The sequence below is a fragment of the Bufo gargarizans genome, chromosome 4 (genome assembly GCF_014858855.1).
Source record: "Bufo gargarizans isolate SCDJY-AF-19 chromosome 4, ASM1485885v1, whole genome shotgun sequence".
In the NCBI taxonomy this organism is placed as follows: Eukaryota; Metazoa; Chordata; class Amphibia; order Anura; family Bufonidae; genus Bufo; species Bufo gargarizans.
The window spans coordinates 8,612,727-8,639,956 of NC_058083.1; the positions used below are offsets into that span (position 1 = coordinate 8,612,727).

Here is a 27,230-nt window from a genome sequence, read left to right on the forward strand (position 1 = left end):
TCTGTTATGAGTCCCATAGACTTCTATTATGACGGAAAGCCTTTTAAAGGCTTCTGTTTTATAGATTCCGTTATTACCATGTTATATCGGAAAGCCATAACGGAATACATAACACTGATGTGAACCCACCCTTACTGGTCTTCCATTCAGCATTCCCTGCCTGTAGATCCAGCCCCTCCTGTCCCTTCCTCCACAGCCTCCCTTCCTGCCCAGGCAGCAGAACTATTGGCTGCAGAGCAGACAGCCCCCTCCACCATAGCAGAGAGTGGTGATATCCAGAGCACCCAGGCTGAGAGCCATACACACACAGGAAGCCCAGACCTGTCCACTGAGCACAGCACAACCATGGGAGTGGAGATAGAGACCATCACCCAAGGAGACGGTACGCCTGCCTTTACACCCCTCTGTAACCATGCCTTAGATTGTAAGCTCTTGTGGCCAGGCTGCTGTTTCAGCGGTTGGAGGGGTTTCTTTTGTTCATAGCACAGGTGGAGCAGAGCTGAATTTGTCATTGAACTGTTTCTTTTGTGCACCATATACCACCTTTACATATAGTGAAATAGAGAGTAGTGCAAAACTCGGCTCTGCTACATTGACAGACAGGCAGGTAGATAGATAGATAGATAGATAGATAGATAGATAGATACACTATGTTCTGCACGTATATACCGTATACCTTTTTATTATGATTATTGTTGTCAGTTATAGTCTTCCTTCCTAGAATGCAATCTGAATGCACCATTTCAGTATACAGATGTAGCAGAGTTGAGCTTATCATGTGTATAATGTCACTTCAATAGGGTACATTTCAGGTCTCTGGATAAGCCTACTAAATTATCCTAACTCATGGCGTACAAACCATATCCCCCAAAAAGTGTAAAATGGCAAACTCAGCCCTGCTACATTTGAGATATACCGGAGCAGATTTTTTTTTGTAATTTACTTCATGTAAAATAGCCCAGTAGGTTTACCTGCAGTCCTATGTAAAACACAGATAGCGTATTGCTATATCTCCAGGGCAGCTACTGAAATGCCTGCCTCAGCTCTGCTACATCTGTACGTATATTTTCTATTTTCGTCCATGTAGTAGGTATTGTAGTATTTGCTGTATTTTCTCTGACCCTTCAGTCACGCACTACATCGCCTACAACGCTGTTATATATAGTACCCAGGCATTTTCTATAGACGGGGAATCTACATTTCACATAAAAATTTAATAAATAGTCTATTTGCCAGGATGGTGCTTTACATAGGACTGCCGCATGGTCCTAGAGAATTGTCACAATTCACAGACAATGCAGCACAGTAGGTGCACTGTACGCCTCTGCTACATCCGTATAGTTGTATATTTCCTGCATACGTTTTACCTTTCTGTTTGCACGCATCCCCTATCGCGCTTTATCCATCTGCATGTGGTCGCTGGATGCTCCTATGAACATCTGCGGGTTTTTGCTTTTCTAGGTATTTGTCTTATCTTAGGTCACATTGTAGTATGTCGTTCTCCAGACACATACAGTGCCTGTCTGGCGATCGATGCTCATACAGTATTCGTTATGTGTTATACATTGGCTATTAGACTTGGGCAGTGACACTTGTGCGGTTGTAGAACTACTAGTCCCAGCACAAGGCTCCAGCTAAATTAGTTGAAACTTATGTTAATGGTCCCCTGGCACCTAGGATCTCAGTGTGCAGCACATGTCGCCCAGGGGGGTACCCACCATATCTAGGAGATACTGCCTTAATATTGTTCAGCACAATGATCACAGTCTTGGGGTATGGGGTAATTGGATTAGGAACGTCACCCTAGATCTTCAGCCTGACATCGGTAAAGTCCACTTTCCCTATATGCACCTTGAAAGAACAAGGAAATAAATGGATATTTCCATGTAATCATCTATCATGGAGCCACTGGTAAAGCCCAAACCATTTGAAGATTATAATGGTGCTCTTGCCACCACCATGCCGATTCCTATGACTTGGTATCTCCAACACCCTGAGTGGCTTGGAAGGGGTTCAGATACTTTACAGTGCCTAAGACTTGGGTTATCAGAGCTCATTTCTATCATGTCATTATTAATGTATGTCAATGTCTACATGGTGGAATTGTTTTGACTGGAGGAAGGGAGGGTGGCTGTTAGATACCCATGTCAATTGTTATAACCCAAAAAGTAAGAGTCTGATATCCACCGTAAACATTAGGCAGGTGGATCGAAAGAACTGATATTCATTAGGTATCTTCTGCTCGAAACATGTGGAGCTGGCCATAGCCATTAGAGCTGAGCTGGTTGTATCACGAACAACCGGTGGTGTATACTCCCTGTTATCCCTTGTCCTCTGAGAAACCTCTCAACTGTTATCACCCCAAAAACTGTTATAACTGTTATAACCCAAAAAACAAGACTCTGATATCCACTGTAGACATTAGACAGGTGGATCGAAAGAACTAATGTTCGTTAGATGTCTTCTGCTCTAAACTTGTAGAGCTGGTCATAGACATTAGAGTTGAGCTAGTTTTGTCCTGGACAACCAGTGGTGGACACTGTCTCTTATCCTTTGTCATCTGGGAAACCTATTTCAACAGTTTTTTTACCCTAAAAACAAGAGACTCTGACATCCGCCGTAATAATATTACACAGGTGGATCTGAAAAAACTAATATATGTTAGGTGTCTTCTCCTCTAAACAATTGGAGCTGGCCTTAGCCATTAGAGTTAAATTGGTTGTATCTTAGACAGCTGGTGGTGGACACTTCCTGTTATCACTCGCCCTATGACAAAATTATCTTAACTGCTGTCGCGCCAAAAACAAGAGAGTCTGATATCCACCGTAGACATTACACAGGTAGATCTGAAAAAACTAATGTTCATTAGGTATCTTCTGCTATGAAGATGTGGAGATGGCCATAGCCATTAGTGATAAATTGGTTGTATCATGGACAACTGGTGGTGAACACTCACTGTTATCCCTTGTTCTCTGTGAAACCTATCTCAACTGTTGTCACCCCAAAAACAAGAGAGTCTGATATCCACCATAGAAAGTTCACAGGTGGATCTGAAAGAACTAATGTAAGGTGTTTTTTGCTCTGAAGATGTGGAGCTGACCATAGCCATTAGCGTTAAATTGATTGTATTATGAACAATAAGTCTTATGATGCCTTCAAACGTATAATAATGTCTCCAAAAAGTAGAACGTTCACTACCCATGAGGAACCGATACATTTTACATGATCACACAGAGGATCCTGAGAGAGAATTCCCTAACAAGGTGTATAGAAATGGGTTTTACAAACTGGTTGACCACTTTAAGAGCCTGTGAACACAAAATGTATACTGGGTGATAAACGAAACCGTGGTAAACCATGAAAAGGACAATAGTTGCTGCAGATTTTACTCATTTTCTAGGAATCAAGTGATTTCCTCCAGTAATGTATTCTGCTGAGTTTGTTGGTGTAGACTGTATCTATGGGAAATAACGTGGCTCATGCTGTGAGCCTCCTCGCTCTATGTGACATTCACACTGTGCTCCCAGTGTAACTGAAGCTGGAGACTGAGGAGGCTCTTCAGAAAAGGTCAGGCGTAAGATGTTTCTATGTTTAAACCCTTTACTTTAGCACCAGATGGGTTAACCTTTTACTCCAAACCCAGATGGCACATACATCAGGGTATACATGGGTGTTATGTCTGAAATCCAGTGACACCACAGCAATGCTAATTGCCCCAAATGATGGAGGACATGCAAGGTGGTCTGTACAAGGTGATCTGCAGCACAATGGTCGTGCAACCATATGCATCAGTTGACTGTGAGCACCACAAGGCAGTGACAGGGGGCGCCACATTAAGGCTGGTCATATGCATTAAATATCTGTTGTCCGGCCAACAGTTATTCCTTCCAACCCCCCTTTCCCGTTCCTCCCCTTACACATTAATGTCCGACAAGAAAGAGGTGAGTTATTTGCTGCCACATACCTCTGGGGACAGCTTATCTCGCCTGACAACGAAAGAATCAGACATGTTGAAATCAACTGCCTAAATCTTCTTTCCATTGACATCTGTCATCAGGGGAGAGTAGAGATACTCCCTCCACAATCCATTCCTGTCCAGGAAAATCAGTAGTAGTACGTTGTAACAGGTTTTACAGTAATGGTGCCTACTGCCTGTTGCAATCTCTGTGGTAGCTATGGTTTGTGGCTGGTGGAACTGGATGCCAAATAGCCAAACTACCCTGGGTGGGATATTAACATAGAGGGATACGGCAGAAGACTGAAGGAAAGGGTAACTATGGCTAACTAAAGACCCTTATATACAAACAACTATTGTCAGCCGAACATGCCATTTTAGGCAGCATTGGCCAATCGAATGTGTATGGTGAACTACTACCTCTTCCTCAATGGTGTTGAGGGAGAGAAGGATCAAGCATAATGAATGTTAGTGCCCAATCCTTTTGTTCTCCTGGGAGATAAGCTGCCAGCTGATATGTCTGTTAGTGGCCTTCTCCTCTTTCCCCATTGAAACGTGCTCAGCTTGGCGTGTAAGTGTATGAGGGAGTCGAGAGAGATAGCTGTTTGGCCAAGACCTATTGAAGGTGCATGAGCAACTTAAAGGCTAACTCCTTGTGTTCTTTACACATCAGTCCAGAAAGTCATTTTCCCCTATGTATAATATCTGATATTCTTTAGGATTTACATATTGATGGCCTTTCCTCAGCATAGGTCTGTGATGGCTAACCTCCGGCACTCCAGCAGTGGTGAAACGACTCCCAGCATGCTCTATTCATTTCTATGGGGTTCTGAGAACAGCCAAGCAAGGGGCATCTTGGCAGTCGTAGTTTTATCACAGCTGGAGTCCCGGACGTTAGCCATCACAGGGATACATCATCAATATGAGATCAGCAGGGTTCCGACTCCCGTTATCCGTGCCGTTCAGCTGAACAATGAACGGCTCTGTGCTTGGTAAACTGCAAGGAAGACGTGGCACTGAGGGAAACGCAGCCTCCTCAAACAGCTGATCGGTCAGACGATCACCAATCTCATATTGATGACCTCTCCTGGGGATAGGTCATCAATATGTAAATCCTGGAGAACCCCTTTACAGCCTCCTCAAACAGCTGATCGGTCAGACCATCACCGATCTCATATTGATGACCTCTCCTGGGGATAGGTCATCAATATGTAAATCCTGGAGAACCCCTTTACAGCCTCCTCAAACAGCTGATCGGTCAGACCATCACCGATCTCATATTGATGACCTCTCCTGGGGATAGGTCATCAATATGTAAATCCTGGAGAATCCCTTTACATATATATCTGTGTATGATATGATTGGCTTGTTATGAACATTCATAGCCTTTGTTGAATAATTTGATGTATTTTAAATAGAAACTCCTTGAAATTCCCCCTCCCTTAACACATTTAAAAAATTTGGTATGGACCCTTATAGTGGCTAGGTTGGTGATTGGGCATGAATCTTTCAAAATGTTACCCAGAAGGGAAATTAAGCACTGAGATGGAATTAGACTTTGAAGACCAAGCTCCATGTAATGTGGTCTGTGTAATTTGTACCGTTTTAGCTATAGAGAACATAATGTTATTTCCTCCCGCAGCTTCAATTCAGAGCTGCAATTATTACAACAAAGTCTCTCCCTGTGTGATAATGATGCACCCTTCGGCAGGGAGGGTCACAGTGTCTTCTCGGGTTGGGGTGGAGGTCTTCTCTTTGCAATCCTGATGATCTCTGAGCCAAATGGAGACTTGCAGCTCTCTCTGTTACCTAGCAACAGTCAACATGTAGGAGAGCTAATCGGGGAATGCGTAATCTGATAAATATATGATTTGTGTCTTTGGGAATCTGTCGTAGTCTCTAGAAACCACAGATCGTCTTAGGAGAATAGTTATGATGGGAACAAGTGGGAAAGGGGAGTGTAAAACAGGGACAATCATTGTTCTGAGTACTTGGCTCTTTTCCTTTCATTTTCCAATTCCTTGGGTGGAGGAGTTTAATGGTGATGGCTTCCACCAGGGCAGCAATCAGGTCATTATGGGTGGTACCTCCTCCAGGGGCCTAGCCACAAAGCTTACAAAAAGGGGTATAACCTTTTGTATGCCTCGTCCGGTCATCTTTCTTAACTGTTGACACTTGTCGTGAGGAGAGCTCCAGTGGTAGTTACATTGGAGAAAGGACGGGCCCTGTAATGTCAAGGGCCCCTGTTCCTATGTACAAAGTAACTAATGCTTGGTCCCTGCTCTCATGGTCCTAATGCCTTTCATTGCTCCCTTCTCTAGAGGAGGCTCAGATTCCTTGACTAAATGGGGTTCCTGATTGTGGCCCCGGACTTTCAAATTAATATAAAAAATATATATAAAATGATTGTCAAGTTTAGACACCCCATTTCATATAGGGTAATTTAGAGGAGGGCGTCTTCTCTTCAGTGGAGACCAATTACAAAGACCACCTGTCCTGAATTATACACACAAACCATTGAGCATGGCATGTAATGCTTAATTTGTCCTTGTGGTGGCTCTACTGGGAAATTGAACACTTACTGACAGGTTCTCTCTCTGATTATAGATGATTGTTCAAGGTCCCAGCAGCAGAAGACTTTGTGATCTGGTTACTTTTGAGGATCCATTTGAACAAAAATGGCTTGTTCAAAGTGGAGAACCTCATTACTGTTACTATATTTATAATTGTGGGGGTATAATATGTGGTTAAGAGGTCAACCCCAGACATGATTTTACTACTTAGATCTCAAGGTTAGGTCTTCCATTAAAGTAGCATAGTATGGTGCCATGGGTGACCCGGGACGTGCTTCCTAGTTCTGAATACTATTTGCGGGAGTTTTTGCAGCTCCCCACCCTGTGGCCTGTACTTGAGGGCCGATCTTCGGTGTCGGGCTCGTTCCTTCCGATTCATAAATTGGCGCATCAGGTGTGGGGGGCTGCAAAGATGCAGCAATACAAGGATCTGCCGGAAGATATACCATTGTGGAACAACCCGATGTTTCCGCATCTGATTCAGAGTGAATGGGAGGTGATTTGGAGAGGATATGGGGTGTGCTATTTGAGGGATATATATGAAAAGGGTATACTGTTCTCTTTCTCCCAGCTGCAGTCCAAAGCGGGTGTTTTGAGATCACACTTTTTCAGGTATCTGCAACTGAGACATGCCCTCCAAGCCCAGTTAAAGGATCTGAATAGGCCAGTGTCAGTCTATCCTCTGATAGGGGTCTTCAGGACCCAAGGCCCAAAAGGATTGATATCCGCCATCTATACGCACTTACTTGGTCTTAAGATTTCAGCTTCTCCATTGTGTGCGGAACGTAAATGGAGAGGGAATATACCTACTTTGACGAATGAGGAATGGGGAGAAGCTCTGGAGGCTCCAGTGGCTGTATCTCCATCTCTCAATAACAGATTGACACAGCTCTTCATTTTAAATAGTTGTTATTTGACCCCAACCAGGCTTTTTAAAATAGGTAGGAGGCAGCACACGGAGTGCCATAGGTGTTCACAGATGAATGCGGATTTCTGGCATCTAATGTGGGATTGCAGTCACATTCAATCGTTTTGGAAAGGGGTGGTGGATGTAGTCTCGTCCCTGATCCCGGACTCACTGGTGGTTTGTCCTAAATCTTGCCTTCTGGGTATAGTGGAAGATGAGTCACGCTCACGTTACACCCTCACCTTCATTAGGGAAACCCTATTTATGGCTAGGAAAGCCATTGCAATTAGATGGATGGCGGACAGACCTCCTACGGTTGGCCAATGGAAAACCATGGTTAATACCATTATTCCCTTCGAGAGGATTATTTATTCTCGTAGGGGTTGTCCTCAAAAATTCGAGAAAGTATGGGGACCTTGGTGTGCTTCCCATCTGACTGCTACGATGGCCCATCTGCATTCGATGGATTGAGGGGTGTGCCCGTCCAACTGTGTGTTATCAGGTTCTATTGATGCGATTTGATTGGGTGAAATGAATCACAGTATGAACTGTAATGCTTTGCATAATGACGTCAGTCAAAATGATGTACTATGGATACTGGGTCCTGTTTATTACTTTCTGTAATGATGAGAAATGTATAATTTTGCAATATTCTCTTTACAACACTGTACGGCTCTGTTCACTGCAATAATCCTCAAATGTACTGTCACATAACTTGCTTACCATTTTTCAATAAAGCGAGTTTAAAAAAAAAAGTAGCATAGTAAAGTGATTTCCATGAATGTTGTTTAGTGGACGGGATGAGAATAGCACATAATGGGGCACATAACAGAACCCATTACATACACTGTCTATGTGATCATTCTGAGCGTTCAGCTTAGATACTCATTGTAATGTAGTTATTGAAACATGTACGATCTTCATTTTCATTCAGATTTTCTTTTATTGTATTTTTAGCAAGAACTTTCCCCAAGAAGGGTCAGACATGTGTTGTCCACTACACAGGTAAGACACTCTATGGTATATTATCATGTCAAGCAAGATGTCCTCTGATGTACAATCTCTTTCTTGGTTCGTGAAAACTACCAAACAGTCTCACTTTTTGTCCTCTCCCTGTCTTGGACCCACTGAAAGTAATATTACCTAGGCCAGTATTTTCCAACTAAGGAACCCAGGGAACATAATGTTATTTGGAACCTTATTGGGGCCTCTGTGAAAGTCCCAAAAAGCTACTACATTAGAGGTAGGGTAATTGTATGGGTTTCCCAGTAGGTTACAATTTTTTAAGGGTTTCTCCATAGAAAACAAGTTGGGTGTTATTGGGTTATGAGGCCACAGAAGGAAGAGGCATTTGTTATTTGCAGGTTGAAACTATCCATTGGCATTATTAGGACATCTTATTTATTAATACTCCAGTTGGGACGTCCGGTTGAAGTGAGGGGTCACTTGGAAGACCCATGTGTTCTGAATTCATATGCAGTTTTGACAGGGCCATGGCTGTGGGACAGCATGGTTGGTAGATCAGTGACTAGCACCGTTAAGCAGCCATTTGTGGTCCGTGAAACATGGTCCATGTGACTGCCATATTTCCTAACTCGATTTAAGCTAAACTAGCTGCATCATAATGACCTATGATGCTGTAAGTCTGCAGTAAGTTCAGTTTGGAGGAGCCAGGGTCGGACCGAGATGTGGCCAACACATGGATTGTGCTTAACGCACCACACATGGCAGCCTTACCTTGCAGCACTGGGCACAAATCCAACCAGAGGACTACATCTGCATGGAGTTTGCATGTTCTTCTGTTTTCAGAAGTTCCTCCAGGGTTTATTGGTTTCCGCAAGCACTCCAAAAACATACTGATAGGTAAATTTGCTACAATATCTTACCTAGGGTGGAGAAGAAGGGATTTAAGTTGGTTTGCTAGTAATTTTTAGTGTCTTGAGAAGTCAGAAGAATGCTATGGCCACATGGAGCTAGTGTTATGCACTGTCTGGTCAAAGAGTCATGTCTCCTTTTCCTATGGGAACTGCAAAACGTTGGAGCAGTTTACCTACAGGATGTCATATAATAAATAGGGATTTAGATAGGAGTAATACACATACCTCATACATTTGGTTTTTGCATCACTTGAGAGTGGTCACTGTCATGTTGTCATGTTACAGTATGTGCAAAGCCTGCTCAGCTTACATATAACAGATCATATTCATAGAGTGTTCCTGGGCCATAGAAGTGCCCAGCTCAGCATAATCTTCCTGTAATTAAATCTACCTCTAGGTTTCCAGCTATGCATTGCTCTCCCGAGCACCTTCAAGTTATGGTTTGTGATGCCGGCCGGTTCTCCTGACCATGCTGTACATTTCAATAACTGTTTGTATACCTATAGTGATGTTTCCCTGTCTGTCTGTCACTAGCCAGGCCCATTTTGAAGGAAATTTTTTGTTGTTGTTTCAAAATCAGCACCACCATTGTCCATTGGCTGTGTCTAGTAGTGAAGATCAGACTCATTCAACTGAACTGAAAAAATATACCAGACGTGGCCCATAGACAAAGATGGCGCTGTTTCTGGAGAAAAAATAGACCCTTTATCTAATCTTGGAGAAGTAGAATTAGGCAGATGATATGTTTAGAGCCTTTGGTTTGGAACATTCAACAAATTCTCTGATAGGACGGACGAGAGCTTCAAAAGGTGTCTCAAAAATTTTAATAAAAAAATGATGTCTGAAGATCAGGATAACTTTAGTCACGGGAAGATGCTTAGGGCAAGGGTCTGAAGGTCAGGACTGGACTGAAGGGCAAAGGCTTAGACATGATCACCTGGACAACTAGCTCATGCCATCATTATGAGGGCCCCACCTTATTTCTTTCAAGAGCTGTGACTTCTATGAAATGACCAGGTGGTGTGAACCCCCTCCCCTCAATTTTTTTTTCCTGATTTAAAAAAAAACATCCAACAATACAGACTTCTACTAGTCCAGCTGGAGCTTTATCTTAGAGATGCATGCTCTCTACAATGATAGTCCTCGAATAGAGCGCAGGGGATAAATTACTGTAGAATTCAGGAGCCGCTTGGACCACTCCAGAAGCTAGTTTATGAGCCAGACAACTTCCATAGACATCAACTGAAAAACAACCAAAAAGTCTGGGGCCAGGATCACTTGCTAAGGCCACTTTTATACAACCAGGCTGCTTTCAGGCAGGCAGTCAGTGTTTTTCAGGCAGTCAGAGTTTTTCAGGCAGAGTTTCTTCAGTGTTTGATTCCATGATTCTCAACAGTGATTGTGAGCCAAAAACACAAAACCAGGTGCAAAGCTTTCCATTATACCTTATTTCTCTATAAGATCCACTCTTGGTTTTAGCTTCCAATCACTGATGGAAATCACTGATCAAACACTGACCAAACACTAAGGCTGAGTTCACACGATCGTGTCCGGATTAGGTCCTGATGCGTCCCGGTGTATTGCAGCAAACCCGCGCGAGTAGGTACGCAATTGCAGTCAGTTTTGACTGCGACTGCGTTCTGATGTTCAGTTTTTAACGCGTGAGTGCAATGTGTTTTGCACACGCGTGATAAAAAACCGACTGTGGTACCCAGACCCGAACTTCTTCACAGAAGTTCAGGTTTGGGTTAAGGTGTTGTGTAGATGTTATTATTTTTCCTTATAACATGCCACATTGGGAGAAAAAAAAAGTTCTGCTTTTTGTAGAAAGATCACCACTTTTATCCATGAGTTTGTGCCCAGTATTCTGCTCAGTTCCATTCACTTGAATGTGGGTGAGCTGTAATACCAGACACAACCCACCGACAAGAGTGGCGCCGTTTCTGGGAGAAAAAAAGCTGAAACTTTTCTGTAATCTAGGACAAACCCTTTAATACAGCACCAATTGTGATAAATACACCAATATCTTTTGTTGGAATGGGTTGGGTTTCTAATGGTCTCCTAAGGTTCCTTCCAAATCCATTAGCTTTACAGTAATAAGTTATAAAATATTGATAACAAACTTTTTACGTGCCGGTTGACAGTGAGCATAATTTATCCTTAATACAGATGGCGGTTTACATGGGAATTGGCAAGAGTTTTCTTATTCAATCACAGGATGCGGTGGGGCATAATGGACCGGAGCATTATGGATTGGTTTTCTAGAAATGATGCTGAATCAGCTGTGATGAGGGAGGTTGGGGAGGGGGGGTCTCCGTCCAAAAGAGAAAGTTCCATCGCTTAGCCAGACTAGCAACTGTAGGTCTGCAATTCTTCTTAAATACAGAGATTTTCCTCTTTTCTGAACAAACGCTTTGAAATATTTTCTATTCTTTTTTTTTCTTTTCTTTTTTTTAACCCCCCTAAAGGGGTTGTCCAGTTTAGGCCCCTTTCACAATTGTGTTTACGCTTGGAATGTGGTAGCCTGATTCGACTGAGGACCTACCGTATCTGGAGCTCAGTTTTTTGTCTGGCCCATTCCTGGCATATATGCTGCAAAGTGGCCGGATCTCCGTTGGATCTTTACAGTCAATGGGGATCCAGTAGCACATGGTCGTATCAGGCAATGCCCGAGACCGCGAGCATCAGTAACCTGATCCTTAGCCAGATCAGGCTACAGGATTCCAAACGTAACTGTGAACAGGGCCTTAGAAAAGCCCATTGTCATACTGAGTTAAAAGAGAAGAGTCCTCTGTGCAGGAGCATCATCTCTTGGCCAGAGTGTCTCCCACTGTCCTGTCCTGCATTACACAGACAATCCACTGATTTGAATGGCCAATGTGTTATACTTAATTTCTCCTGTGGGGGCACTGCAGGAAAATTGAACACTTTATGCCAGGTTTCCTCACAAATAACAGATGATTGCTAGGAGTCCCAGCAGGGAGGACCTCCCCATACACTTGCACACCCTGTTCAGCCAAGCAGACAGGTGTTTTGAATGAGGATAAGGGAGTAAGGTGCTGATAGACACCTTCTGCAGCAACTTATCTCCCTTGAGAACAAATTGAAATTTGTCAATCCAGATCCTATTTCCCTGACATAGGCCGAACATCAGAAGAACATCCAATGCACATTAGATGGTCAGCCAGTCCTGCGAAAATCATCAGGTTTGGTTGATCTTAGTCTAATGTGTATGACCTCCTTTCAACTTCCTCTTAACAGTTACCACACACCTGCTATCTACAAGCTATTGCTGTTTTCTTCATCCATACACCCTGTTCATGGCCGGCGCTAACACCATGCAAACCTGGGCATAAACCAGGGCCCTACTTAGGTTTTGCGGTCCCCATTCCCTTCTGGAGGAACATATTAAGCTTGTATGTAGACAGTGGGTCCTACTGTGATGTGACCAACATAAACCTGGAGCTAGTCTTGACTCTTGACCCTGTCCCATGTTATACTCCTCCATTCAATAGTACTGGTAGTCCGTTTCCATAAAAGTGCTCTATTTCTTTAATAAGATGGTGATTGCTCCTAAAACATCCTGTACCCAATATTACCAGCAGAACCAGCACATACGGAAACCCTCCTTATTGTCAAGACTGAAGAGCCCAGCAACTTCCTTGCAATCTGGTGACTTCCAGATGGCGCATAGTTCTTCACAAATAAATCCTATTTGGAAACTGTGGATTATATTTCGGAGCTACATCTGATTCTTCGAGAAGGCATTGACCAGGGACATGTCCCTCATCATTGGTGATTCATATGGTGTTTTGTATCAGGGCTTCACGCCTCTGATCCACCATCTCTCCATGTGGCAGCTTTGATGTGAGATGTGTGCACATATTTGTCCCCCTTGGCACAGAAGAGATGAATAAAACATGGCTGTGATTCACATGGAAGGACGTGACGTGGGTTATTTACTGAACCACTGTGTGATTTAAAAAAATATATATTTTTACAGTTTTGTTTAGAAATGTGAAAGAGACTAGGAAAAGAAAATCTGTATCTTATCATTTGTACTAGGCGTAACTGTGACAGAAACATGGGGCTTCAAGTCAACTAGACAGGAGTTTTTGTTCTACTTAGGCCCCATGCACACGGCCGTGTGCGGGCCGTGGAACCGCGGCCTGGATCCCTCCTGAGAGCAGGAGCGCACGGCGTCACTGGTTGATATGACGCCGTGCGCTCCCTGCTGCCGCCGCAATACAGTAATACACTGGTATGATCTATACCAGTGTATTACTGTACTGTGCCGGCAGCAGGGAGCGCACGGCGTCATAGCAACCAGTGACGCCGTGCGCTCCTGCTCTCAAGAGGGATCCAGGCCGCGGTTCCACGGCCCGCACACGGCCGTGTGCATGGGGCCTTAAACAGAGATTTTTTTTTTCTTAAAGGAGAACCCTAACCAAAGCTTAAAGTGATCCGCCAGTTCAAGAAAATAAATTCACATTAACTGGGGAATGAACAGAACACTTACTTGGTTAGCTGCTTTAAAAGATTTGGTTGGAGATGCTCTAATTCTTGGGTTCCTCTTTTGCCATTTAAGATGGCTGCGCCGATTCTCATACTGAAGCACACTCAGTAGCCCAAGACACCTCCTACTTGTCCAGCCCTGCTTTTCGATTGGCCAGCACTGATCATGTGAGCAGTGCTGACCAATCCTTGGGCAGAAGGACTATCAAATGGACAGTATGCATTAAGCAGTCTTAGAAGTGGTGTGTGGCCATTTTGGTGGCAGAAGACCGTAGCAGTGGCAAGTGATTGGCTGCAAAGGCAGCTCCAAATGTTGTTTTTTTTCTCCTAGACCTTTCGGGATCCTCTGGAACTCTGGTGGGTCAGTCCTCCTACTCTGGGTAATAGGCAATTCAGATGCCAATCCCATAGACTGCAATACAAGGGGTTACAAAATGCCTTGAGGGTGTGGCAAACCTCTGGTATTTTTGGAGTAAAGTGATGATAAAAGATATTTTCGATTAACAGCTTCTTCCCTTGATGCAAAAAAAATGCAGAACTGTTGAATAAAACCTTTGGCACGCACATGGAGCGGCTTACAGCGTGGAAAAGATTATGTATGTATTGACTTCATATCTGACTGATTGTGACCACATTAGACGTCCTTAGCACAATTATTGTATTCTACCAGTCAATACATAATTTACATCCGTTCAGATGGTATTAGTGGATGACATCCAGACGCTGTTCACAGCTCTAGAAAAGCTCATGTTTAACCCTCTTGGGCTCATTTACTTTGAGCAGGCTGAGACCAGTCTGCGTTACACAATGTCTACCCACAGCCCCTCACTCATCGTAGTCTTCCTTGTTCCCACTTATTTCCCCCTTGCTTTTCATATTCAGTTTTTACAATCCGCTTTTACTGGAAATATTCTCCAAAAATTAGCTAATCAATAGTTATCCCACAGGTGGAATCACCAGCAATCAGCTATAGTCTGTAGAGGAACCTGGCAGCAAGTGTTCAGTTTCCCTACACTGCCTCCATAGGGCAAAATAAGAATTACAAGGAGCTTATAAAAATCACTGTGGTGTCCATGTAATACATTAATGTTCTGGGTCCTCCAGAAAGTGACAGTGTTGGTAACCACTCTCTGTTCAAGCAAAGAAGTCTACAATAAAGAAGCCCTCTAGTAATTCAGTATATCTTAATAAGCTGCAGACATTTCCTTTAAAGGGTTATCCCACAAAAAATAAATAATCCAGAGGAAATCACGTCAATATTTTAACTATATCAGGATAAAAAGTGTTGATCTCCTTTTTAGATGTCACTCATTTTAGCATCTTTACTCTCCTCTCTGCAGCTCATCACATGATCCACCACTGAATGCAGGAGAAGGTGAAACAGCAGGGGGCGCTACCAGAGGGAAACATTTTATGTACATTTAAAACTGAGCAATATTTTTATTAGACGTCTGTTACAATAATATGTCGTTGGAAATGCCCTGTTCATTGCATGTCAATACTTTTTATGACAAGGATGCAATACCATAATATTATGTAGAAGAGTGGCGCTGTTTATTGAAGAAAGCCTTTTTTGTTCAATATAAGCTAACATATAATCAGTCACATAGAGCGGGAGAGGGATGCCTAGCCGCTAGATTAAAGCTCCTGCTGACAAGGAGGAGCAGCTCAGATCCCTGAAGCCAGGGCCCCCGAGGAGAATACAGAAGCAATTTATTACCACTTCTGCCTTCTACTTTGCTTGGTGCATAGCGGTCAATGAGTGGACCTGGCGATCACGTAATTGGCTCAGGGGCAGAGCAGAGCTGTTGGATCTTAGCAGACCCTAGGTACCACTAGAAACTATGACCACATCAGTGCATGTAGCTGCAAATGGTGAAATAATGTTCACCCTAGAATAAGTCAGGTGGTTGCTAGGCAACATGATCCACATAATGCAGAATACAGATAAACAAGTTCTTCAGAAATCTGTACTGCAAATTTTGCTCTGTATTTTTGTTATTTATTATTCTTTTTTGTTCCATTGTACGACGTAGTAAATGGAGCAGTTATGACTGGCTTTTATTCATGGCGGTGTAGGCGGCAGATATCACGCATCTCGAGGCACACTGTAGAGAGTTGAGGAGGTGGACTAGACTTTGGGCACAAAGGGTGAAAGAAAAATACCAGAGAATAGACCAGTGTCCTCCGAATGCATATCCTTCATTATACAGGCCAAAAAAGAAACGGCAATGAAATAAAAGGGATTCTAATGAGCAGCAGACTTCTAATTGTGCTCTTTACCACAACGTTCACACTTGCCGGTAAATTATATTCATTACTAATAGGATATCTTCATTTGATGAACAAAAGTTCCCAGAGTGCACTGCTCTGATGTCATTCGAAGGAGCAAATTAGAACATTTTTAAAGCCGCTGAAGTGATGGGATAATTTCTAGCGTGGGCTACCGGCATAGGGAAGGCAAGCTTTGCTAAATCGTAGCGCATTATAGGGGAGATTTATCAAAACTGGTGCAAAGAAAAACTGATTTAGTTGCCCATAGCAACCAATCAGATTCCACCTTCAATTTTCCAAAAGAGCTCTGAAAAATGAACGGTGGACTCTTTGGTTGCTATGGGCAACTAAGTAAGTTCTACTTTACACCAGTTTTGGTAAATCTGCTCCATTTTTCTCTCTCTGCGTTTGAGCAGTCCCTGCAAGTTGGGGCTCCGTGGTTAGCAATTTAAAGAGGTCGTGTCACAAAACATAGGGGGAGAATTATCAAACTGGTGTAAAGTAGAACTGGCTTAGTTGTCCATAGCAACCAATCAGATTCCACATTTCATTTTCCAAAGGAGCTGTGAAAAATGAAAGGTGGAACTAGCTGACTGTCTCAATGAACACTTCTGTTCAGTTTTTACAAAGGAAAATGAAGGAGAAGGACCTCAGTTAGGAAAGAAGACTAATGAATCTTTTGATGCATGTGTCTTTACAGAGGAAGAGGTTCTAAGTCAACTGTCTAAAATTAATACAAATAAGTCACAGGGGCCTGATGGGATACACCCAAAGCTATTAGAAGAGCTCAGCGGTGAACTAACAAAACCATTAACAGATTTATTTAACCAATCACTGGCAACAGGAGTCGTCCCAGAAGATTGGAAATTAGCAAATGTTGTGCCCATTCACAAGAAAGGTAGTAGGGAGGAATCGAGCAACTATAGGCCAGTAAGCCTGACATCAATAGTGAGGAAATTAATGGAAACCATACTTAAGGAGAGGATTGTGGAACATCTAAAATCCCATGGATTGAAAGATGAAAAACAGCATGGGTTTACTTCAGGGAGATCATGTCAAACTAATCTTATTGATTTATTTAAATGGGTGACTAAAATAATAGATGGCGGAGGTGCAGTAGACATCGCTTATCTAGACTTTAGTAAGGCTTTTGATACTGTCCCACATAGAAGGCTTATCAATAAATTGCAGTCTTTGGGCTTGGACTTTCATATTGTTGAATGGATCAGGCAGTGGCTGAGGGACAGACAACAGAGGGTTGTAGTCAATGGAGTATATTCAGACCAAGGTCTTGTTACCAGTGGGGTACCTCAGGGATCTGTTCTGGGACCCATATTGTTTAATCTCTGCCTTAATCAGTGAAATTGCAGAAGGCCTATATGATGTCTGATTTTCATTTTTCCACATCAACCATGGCATAACCCCTTTAAGTACTGATTTGTGAGTGTCCTAGAGTGGCCACTCATTTGGGCAGCCACCAGGCCCCACGAAAACTTTTACCTCACTGGCCTCAACCAACCTTAATTTGGTCCTGGTTCTTATGAACCCTTAACAGGCCATTGTATGGAGTGGATCTACACCCTGGTGTATGACAGAGGTGTAATACCCCTATCCGTATGTGACCAGTAGCCACGTTAGATAGCTGGGGCATAATGCAATTATTTATACCTCCCACCATTTGGGCATTTATCCCCTGCATGAGCCACAGTCTTGTTCGATGTCATCTTGGCGGTCTATGGGGCCTGTGTGGCCCTCAGGTTCCTTATTCACCTGCAACCTAGCTCCCTGACTAAACTGAGGGCATAGGTCCATAGGTCCAAATCTGACCTGGGCACATCTATATGGAGTTTGTATGTTCTCCTTATATCTGCGCAATTGTTCTTTTGGAAATCGGATTGGGACCGATACCGGTTCACTCTTCGTACAGCGCTGTAGCTGATACCACCGCTATATATAAATATATATATATATATATATACACATATACATATATATATAAAAAATAACCACCTATCTCCCCAGAAAGTCCCCTGACAGGTTAAATGTCATCGTCCGGGCGAGGCCTGACATGCAGACAATTGACAGATGTATTTTTACTTCCAGACGGACACATGGTCCCAGGATAGGGGCAGATGGACGGGGATCTAGCGTTTCTGATGCAGTTGCTTTTTTCCACAGCTAAGTATAGCCGGCCGGAGGAATCCCACCACCTCCAGTTACATCGGGCTGGTAATATTGCTTAATGGGCATGATTCGGAGGGGTATGTAGACGGCAGACATATTAATCATTTGCAATGCCCAGACAGATTACTGCTATATTAGGTTACATGCAGCGTGCACAGCTCTGCTGCATCACACGGGCAGAAATATCAGTGGCAGGTCGTGTCTTATAGCAGGCTAGTATCGCACATGGGCCCAAATCCCGTGTTTATTTTCCAGAATTAACACCTGCATCGGACCTGTCAACTGGATTTTTATCTTTTTTTTTTACTGTGAGCCTGTGCGGTGCGATAAATAATGGGGCACGGAGTGCTGCCCTCACTGCTTGGCCTCATTTATGCATGGCGTGGCTTTTTGGTACCGGTTATATTAATTACAGCAAAGCCCTCAAAAAACCCTACTGGGGCTCATGCACACGACTGTATGTATTTTGCAGTCCGCAAAACACAGATCCGCCCACGGTGACGTCTGTGTTACATAGTTATTTTTTGCGGATCCATTGTAACAATGTTCTGCAAAACAGCCATGCTGACACATCGTTACAGAGTCATTTCTGGGGGTTTTTTGCGGCCCCATTTAAATGAATGGTTCCACAAACGGGCAGCAAAAAAAAAAAGAAACGAACACGGTCAAAAAATACGTTTGTGTGAATGAGCCCTTACGGAGATCTCCCATAGACTCCGCCATCTGATTTTACCGGGGAAGTTGCTAATTTCCTCTGAAGCGGCCACTATAGGCGAAATGTGGTATTACGGTACATCCGGACCTTCAAGTGAATAGCCAAAAAATGTCATCTTCCCGGAGGAGAGGCACTGCTTGTCTACTACTCTGATAAGATATATGGAAAGGGACATCGATGAGACAACGCTATAGCCTTTGAAACACTAGGCCTCCATCCCAATAGTAGGGAATCAATGCTGTTAGTTGCATTCTATTACGCAATTGCTAATTGTGCAATTTCTTCTTATTTTCCCCTGTAATCTAAATCCCTCAGACTCTATTGTGAATTTTCTTCAGCTACTGTATTTCTGTTCTTTTAAAGCTCTTGTGGCGGTTGTAACTGATGGTAATAAATCATAAATAATTTTGGTTGCCAGCAGTCACCACTAGAGGGAGCATGGGAGCTTACTGCATACTGTGTTATCATTGCTTTCAATGTATAACTTGTATGCAGTAAGCGCCCTCTAGTGGTGGCTGCTAGTAGCAAAAATCCTCTCTTTTAACTTGCTGTACAAGGGATTTGGAGCTTTGTATCAGGAAATGGAGCACTGACTGCTACAAAGATATATAGGAAATACATCAGCACAGACAGATGGACCTAAAATGATACAGTATGAAAAGTTTAACACGCATGAACATTGCTTTTTCTTGTAAATATAGGATGGTCCGTGTGAAGATTACTTAGGAGGCATCCAACTATAAAGCAGCAAGGAAAGCATTCCAAACAATACAGAAATGTATTTGGATCTGCATCACTAGGTTAACCCTATAGAGGATGTTTTGGTAGAAGAGATGCAGTCATGCGGGAGGATAAATTCCTGACGTGCTTGAGTAGGGCAGACTGTCTTCATGGTCTGTAGTGCTTCTGAAACTACAAGTCCTAGCACGGCCTGGATTTTCACTTCTGAACGTGATCGTGGCTTTTAATTTAAAGATTCTCTACTGATTTACTGTATGTGATTATTTTATCAGACAGAGCTGTCTTAAAATGAAGTCCTGCAGCCTACCACCAGGGGGAGCTTAGAAAATGTGTACATTGAATTTAATAAAAAAAAAAACTGTATGCAGTAGGCTTTAAAGCTCCCTCTAGTGGCAGCTGAAGGCAGACATAAATGCATTATTTAACATTACCTATGCAGGGGATTGGAGTTTTCTTACCAAATATATAATTAATCAGTGCAGAATGTTGGACCTAAAAATGACCTGAAAACATCATCTCTGCAAAGTCCCTTCTTTTAATTCTAAATGTCACTCTCATTGTGCCTCACAGACCTACTCTCTTTTCTGTGGCAGAAGATTGTTACTGTGCTCATTGCTGCCCCCTGCTGAATAAGGCACTTTGAATGAGTAGACAAGTGGATTGATCACCTCAATACGATATCTCTTCTTAAAGGGGTTTTAGATATTGCTAAGGATAATATCAGGATGGTGAGGATCTGACTCCCTGCACCCCCGCCGATCCACTGTTTAAGGGAGTGACGGCGCTTGGGCAAGTGCTGCGGTCTCTAGTTTACAGCATACCGCCATAGATTGCATAGTGGCCGTGCTTGGTATTGCTGCTCAATCCCATCCATTTCAATAGGCTATGTTTATTTATTTATTTATTAAACTCACTTATATAGCGCTACTATATTTCGCAGAGCTTTACAGACATTAGCATCCTACTGTCCCCAATGGGTCTCACAATCTAAGTTCCCTATCAGTATGTCTTTGAAGTGTGGGAGGAAACCGGACGCAAAACACCATGCAGACGTTGTCCTTGGTCGGTTCGAACCTCGGACCCCAGCGCTGCAAGGCAACAGTGCCAACCACTGAGCCACTGTGCTGCCCACATGATCAATGTATGTGACGTCATAGACCGAGGAAGAGGCTTCGTCATCTTGACGGTGCTGGGAGTCGGACCCCCGCCGATCAGATATTGATAGGTCATCAATATTTAAGCACTGGAAAGCCCCTTGAATTAACTCCAGCAATTATAATACCGCCCCTTAAGTATTACGGTATATTCCTGTCTGGATGGGAGTTGTAGTTTTGTGAAGCAAGGCTGCATGGAGACAGCAGCGAAGGGGTTTTGCGCAGAATATCTGAGCTGGATTAGCGGGTAGCTGTAACATTTGTCCCCATCCATACGACAGAACACCCACTTGCTCAGTGACTAACAATTATGTGGGTCTGTGTGACTTCAGAGCGCTTTAGAGTGACAGCCTGGAGCAGACTGTGCCATTGTTCTACCCATTTCCCCCTCGCTGTAAAGCTCTAACCCACACACCGCTCCGCATGTCTTGGCATATGTTATTATATTAACATTAAGCTCTCTAATCCCACTGGAAGATAAAGTGCATTACTGTTAATTAGCAGCTTTGGGTTCGTGCCTTAGAACCGGGTCTCGAATGATCTTTTATAATATTAAAAGGCGTAATGAGCGCGGATAATTCTACAGCTAGGATGTATAGGGAGAACCTGTTTCTATATACAGAACCTATTGCCATCCAGTCTATGTGCCTCTGTGGGAGGGGGCTGTCATCTCTTCTTCTTAGGGTTCACATGGTGGGAAGCTACTTATCGAAAAAGACATTTGCAAAAACAGTTTGCTTTCTTTCTCGAAACAGCGCCACTTTCATCCACAGGCAGTATATGGTATTGCAGCTCAGCCTCATGCACTCGAATAAACTTAAAGGGGTCTACATTTTTCAAAACAACACCTGAATCTGAATAATTTTTTAATAGCATGTAATTAAAAATTGGGTATAGCGGCTGAGTTATTCACTGAAGTCTATCTGCACAGCGCCACCTGCTGTTTGGTCTTTAAAAAAATATTTGTCTTGATCACCGATGTTCAGTTCCACCCTTTAACTGCAACTGTCACCAGCTGCAGCAAAAAGGACACACCCCCTGAGAAAGGACACGCCACCATTAAGCTGACTACACATATAAGATGGCCTGTTTAGCTGCCGGATATCTCCCTGACCTCCCTATAGATTTGCATCAGGATATTTCCTGACAGAAAAGGATTAAGCATAATGAAACATAATGCACCCAATCCTCAGCATCTGCCCTTTGGAGATGGTCAGGAGACCCCCGCACACACTAGATAATGTAATATGGATGGCCGGATCTACCTAAGGGCTTAGTTCACACGACCGTATGAATGGGTCTGCACCCTGTTCCGCAATTTTGCAGAAAGGGTGTGGACCCAATCATTTCCACGGGGGCCACAAAAAAAGGGGAGAGGACACCAAGTGCTGTTCGCATCCGTTGTTCCCTGCAAAAAAAAAATATATAGCATGGCCTGTTCTCGTCTGCAATAGGCATTTCTATTATGGGCCGCCCGTTCCGTTCCGCAAATTGTGGAATGCACATGGAGCTCCGTGTTTTGCGGATTCACAATTTGCGGACTGCAAAACACGGCGCGGTGTAAATGTAGCCTAACGCAGATGTGGAACAAGCCTATTCAATTACTAAAGCCGATGGACCTGGTCATATATTGGGATATACAGGGATGACACAGATCGTGTCTCCTCTGCACAAACATGTTCAAGAACTCATATGTAATTTGTAGTCCATCTTAGAAGGCTATATGCACACGACCGTATGTGTTTTGCAGTCCGCAAATTGCGGATTCCGCAAAAAAAACGGATGACGTTCCGTATGGCATCCGTTTTTTTTTTTTGCGGATCAGTTTTTTTTGCGGATCCATTGTAATAATGCCTATCCTTGTCCGCAAAATAGAAAAAAATAGGACATGCACTATTTTTTTGGCGGAGCAACGGAACGGACATACTGATGCGGACAGCACACGGTGTGCTGTCCGCGTTTTTTGCGGACCCATTGAAATGAATGGGTCCGCATCCTATCCGCAAAAAAAACAGATCGGACACGGAAACAAAATACGGTCGTGTGCATGAGGCCTAAGACATAGATCCTAGTGGTCAGTGATTGACCTCCAAATGTGGATGTCTTCTGCTGGACCTTTGGGGCCCCATTAGGCCCCTTGCATATGAGCGTGTCCGGATTAGGTCCGGATGCGTTGCGAATGCGCTCAGTAAAAAATGCGATTTCAGTTTTGCCCGCGATCGTGTTCAGTTTTTATCGCGCGGGCGCAATGCGATTTAATGCGTTTTGCAAGCGCGTGATAAAAAACTGAGGGTTTACAAACAACATCTTTTAGCAACCATCCGTGAAAAAACGCATTGCATCCGCACTTTCTTGCGGATGTCATGCGATTTTCATGCAGCTCCATTCACTTCTATGGGGTGAGCATTGCGTGAAAATTGCAGAATATAGAACATGCTGCGATTTTCACGCAACGCACAAGTGATAACGTGAAAACCAACGCACATGTGCACAGCCCCATTGAAATGAATGGGTGCGGATTGCGTGCGGGCGCAAAGTGTTCACCTCACACATTGCACCCGCGCGGAATACTCTCTCGTGTGAAAGGGGCCATATTGTATCACAGCGGAGATCATAACCTCGAAATCATCAAAGTAGAAGGTTGTCTTCTATGACTTGCCACTTTTCATACCTTCTCTCTTGCCTTGAGGGCTTTGGGCCTTTTGAGCTCCTTTATATACAAGCCATACATTCCTTGCTTTTTGTAGCCTCATATCATAGCAGATGTGCAGCGGAATAGATAAAAAATGGGAGGGGGCATAATACATTTTCCTATGAAGCCCTAGGAGATCTGCGTGGGCTCCTGGACAGATGGTTCAAACCCTGACGTGAACAGAGGCCTACCCTGTGTTAGGCCTGTGATCTGTCCTCCATCTTCCTCTGTTATAGACCACGATAGGCCTGTATTTAGCTGGCTATCTCCCATGCTTCAGGGCAGGGTGTGCTGTGATATACGAGTGTAATTCCATTACACCTCCTCCTATAAGTCTGATAAATCTAATAAAAGCCTTTTATCTCAGGGAAGCCGCTCGTGGGGCGTGAATATGTATTGCTGGAGGCCTGCAGAACGCAGGCCGGGGTACTGCGTGACCTTGGATAATAGATAACAAGTGACGCTCGGCAGCACCCAGGTCAGATGCAATCAGTACACATTACCAGGCGGCACTACTGAGGAAACTGGGTCATAGATGAAGATCAGCGTCACAGCTATTCATGGTGCTTTAACCCTTAAAGGACTAATTTGAGCTTTTGGGAAGTACACCATTTACATTTTCTACATCACGGAATTCTGGGGGGGAACCTTTTTTATATTTTTGATTTTTTTTGGGGTATTTCAGTTGTGTGTGGTTGTGTGCATCCGTGGCCGTTGTGCCGTTTTCCATTTTTTTTCGCGGACCCATTGACTTTCCGTGGAAAAATCGGAAAATGCACCGTTTTGCAGCCGAGGCCGTGATCCGTGGCCGTAGGTTGCTTTCATACAGACGGATCCGAAGATCCGTCTGCATAAAAGCTTTTTCAGATCTAAGTTTTCACTTCGTGAAAACTCATATCCGACAGTATATTCTAACACAGAGGCGTTCCCATGGTGATGGGGACGCTTCTAGTTAGAATACACTACAAACTGTGTACATGACTGCCCCCTGCTGCTTGGCAGCACCCGTTCTCTTACAGGGGGATATGATAGTACAATTAACCCCTTCAGGTGCGGCACCTGAGGAGTTAATTGTGCTGATCACGGCCCCCTGTAAGAGATCGGGTGCTGCCAGGCAGCAGGGGGCAGTCATGTACACAGTTTGTAGTGTATTCTAACTAGAAGCGTCCCCATCACCATGGGAACGCCTCTGTGTTAGAATATACTGTCGGAAATTAGTTTTCACGATGTAACTCATATCCGACAGTATATTCTAACATAGAGGCGTTCCCATGGTGATGGGGACGCTTCAAGTTAAAATATACCATCGGATTGGAGAAAACTCCGATCCGATGGTATAAAAGGGACTCCAGACTTTACACTGAAAGTCAATGGGGACGGATCCGTTTGAAATGGCACCATATTGTGTCAACATCAAACGGATCCGTCCCCATTGACTTGCATTGTAATTCAGGACGGATCCGTTTGGCTCCGCACGGCCAGGCGGACACCAAAACTTTTTTTTCATGTCCGTGGATCCTCCAAAAATCAAGGAAGACCCACGGACGTAAAAACGGTCACGGATCACGGACCCCGTTTTTGCGGACCGTGAAAATAAACTGTCGTGTGCATGAGGCCTAACAGTGTGTTTTTTACCTTTCTCCCTGCAGCTGTTTTGTTAAAAATACACACTTTTATAATATGCTAATGAGCCTCTAGGTGCTATGTGGGCGTAGATTCAGCACCTAGAGGCTCCGTCTACTCACCCTTTATCCCACCCAGGTCCTCTGTTCTGCCCGCCCAGCTTCTCTCCTCTTGATTGATGCCACGGTTCGCAGCATCGCTTACAAAATCCTGCGCCTGCGCCGTTCACTTTTGTATTCGCGCAGGTGCAGTGATTGAAGGCCGCTCTCCTGATGCCGGCTTCCTCACTGTGACGTAGTCAGCGCAGGCGCAGTGAGGGATCCGGCACCAGGAGCGCATCATTCACTCACTGCGCCGAATACAGAAGTGAACGGCGCAGGCGCGGGATTTCGTAAGTGATGCTGCGAACCGTGGCATCAATCAAGAGGAGAGGAGCAGGGTGGGCAGAACAGGGGACCTGGAGCGGGATAACGGGTGAGTGGACGGAGCTTCGAGGTGGTGATTTTACCTGGTGTATTTTACTAGTTGTATTTTACCAAAACGGCTGCAGGGAAAAAGATAAAAAAAAACATACTGTTATGTACTGCTGACATGGGCGCATCGCTAATATCAGTCAGCTACATAACGTTTTTTCTGGTGGTAGAAACCCTTTAATCATCTTTGAGATGTTTCTACACCTTGAATGGGGTCCACCTGTGGTAAATTCAGTTGATTGGACATGATTTGGAAAGACACGGCCCTGTCTATATGAGGTCTCACAGCTGACAATGCATAGCATAGCAAAAAACAAGCCATGAGGAGGAACAACTGCCTGTAGAGTTCAGAGACAAGATTGTGTGGAGGCATAGATCTGGAGAATGGTGCAAAACCTTTCTGCTGCACTGAAAGCTCCTAAGACCACAGTGGCCTCCATAATTCTTAAATGGAACAAGTTTGGAATAACCAGGACTATTCCTCGAGTTGGCTCTACCACCAAACTAAGTAATCTGAAGCGAAGGGCCTTGGTAAGAGAGATTACCAAGAACCCTATAGCCACTCTGGCTGAGCTTTAAAAATCTTGTGTCCAGATGAGAGAAACTTCCAGACGGTCAACTTTCACTGCAGCATCATTATGGCAGAGTGGCCAGAAAGAAGTCTCACCTCAGTAAAAGACACATGAAAGTTTGGGACCACCTGAAAGACACTCACGCTGTGAGAAGCAAGATTCTCTGGTCTGAGGAAACCAAGGTTTACATTTTTGGCCTCAATTCTAAGCGTTATGTTTGAAGGAAACCAGGCACGGCCCAGCACCTGCCCAATAAGATTCCAACAGTTAAGCATGGCAAGGGCAGCATCATGATGTGGGGGTATTTTTCAGGGACAGGGAGACTGATCAAGGTTGAGGGAAAGCTGAATGTAGCAAAGTACAGAGATGTTCTTAATAAAAAGCTGGACCAGAGTGCCCCGGATTTTAGACTAGGCTGAAAGTTCACCATCCAACAAGACAATGACCCTAAGCACAGAGCCAAGACAACACAGGAGTAGTTTAGGGACAACTCTGTAAATGTCCTTGAGTGACCCAGCCAGAGCCCTGACTTGAACCCAATCGAACATCTCTGGAGAGACCTGAAAATGATGACGGTCCCCATCCAACCTAAGAGAGCTTGAGAGGATCTGCAGAGAAGAGTGGCAGAAAATCACCAATCCAGGTGTGCAAACCTCGTGGCATCATACCCAAGAAGATTGGAGGCTGTAATCGCTGCAAAAGGTTCTTCAACCTGAGTAAAGGGTCTGAATACAAGATTTTAGTATATTTCTTTTTAATAAATTAGCAAAGATTTCAAACATTCTGTTTTCACTTTCTCATTCTGGGGTATTTAGTGTAGATTGATGGGGTGGAATAGATTTTTTTTTTATTTTAGCACAAGGCTGCAACATAACAAAATATGAAGAAGCTGAAAGGGTCTGAAGACTCTCTGAATGCACTGAAAATGCCTATAAAATAATCAGCCGTGGTGATCACAGTGCTGGGGCTGATGAT

The 27,230-nt window shown here is 43.8% G+C and overlaps 1 protein-coding gene across 1 annotated transcript in view; it reads left to right on the plus strand.

Annotated features, from left to right (window-relative positions):
• Positions 1-246: 246 nt before the first annotated feature.
• Positions 247-27,230, plus strand: part of FKBP1B (FKBP prolyl isomerase 1B) — a 49,708-nt gene continuing 22,724 nt past the window's right edge. The window contains exons 1-2 of the mRNA XM_044289703.1: positions 247-382; positions 8,393-8,440. Coding sequence (XP_044145638.1) covers positions 346-382; positions 8,393-8,440 — 85 coding nt within the window. The 5' untranslated portion in view covers positions 247-345. The remainder of the gene's footprint in view (positions 383-8,392; positions 8,441-27,230) is intronic.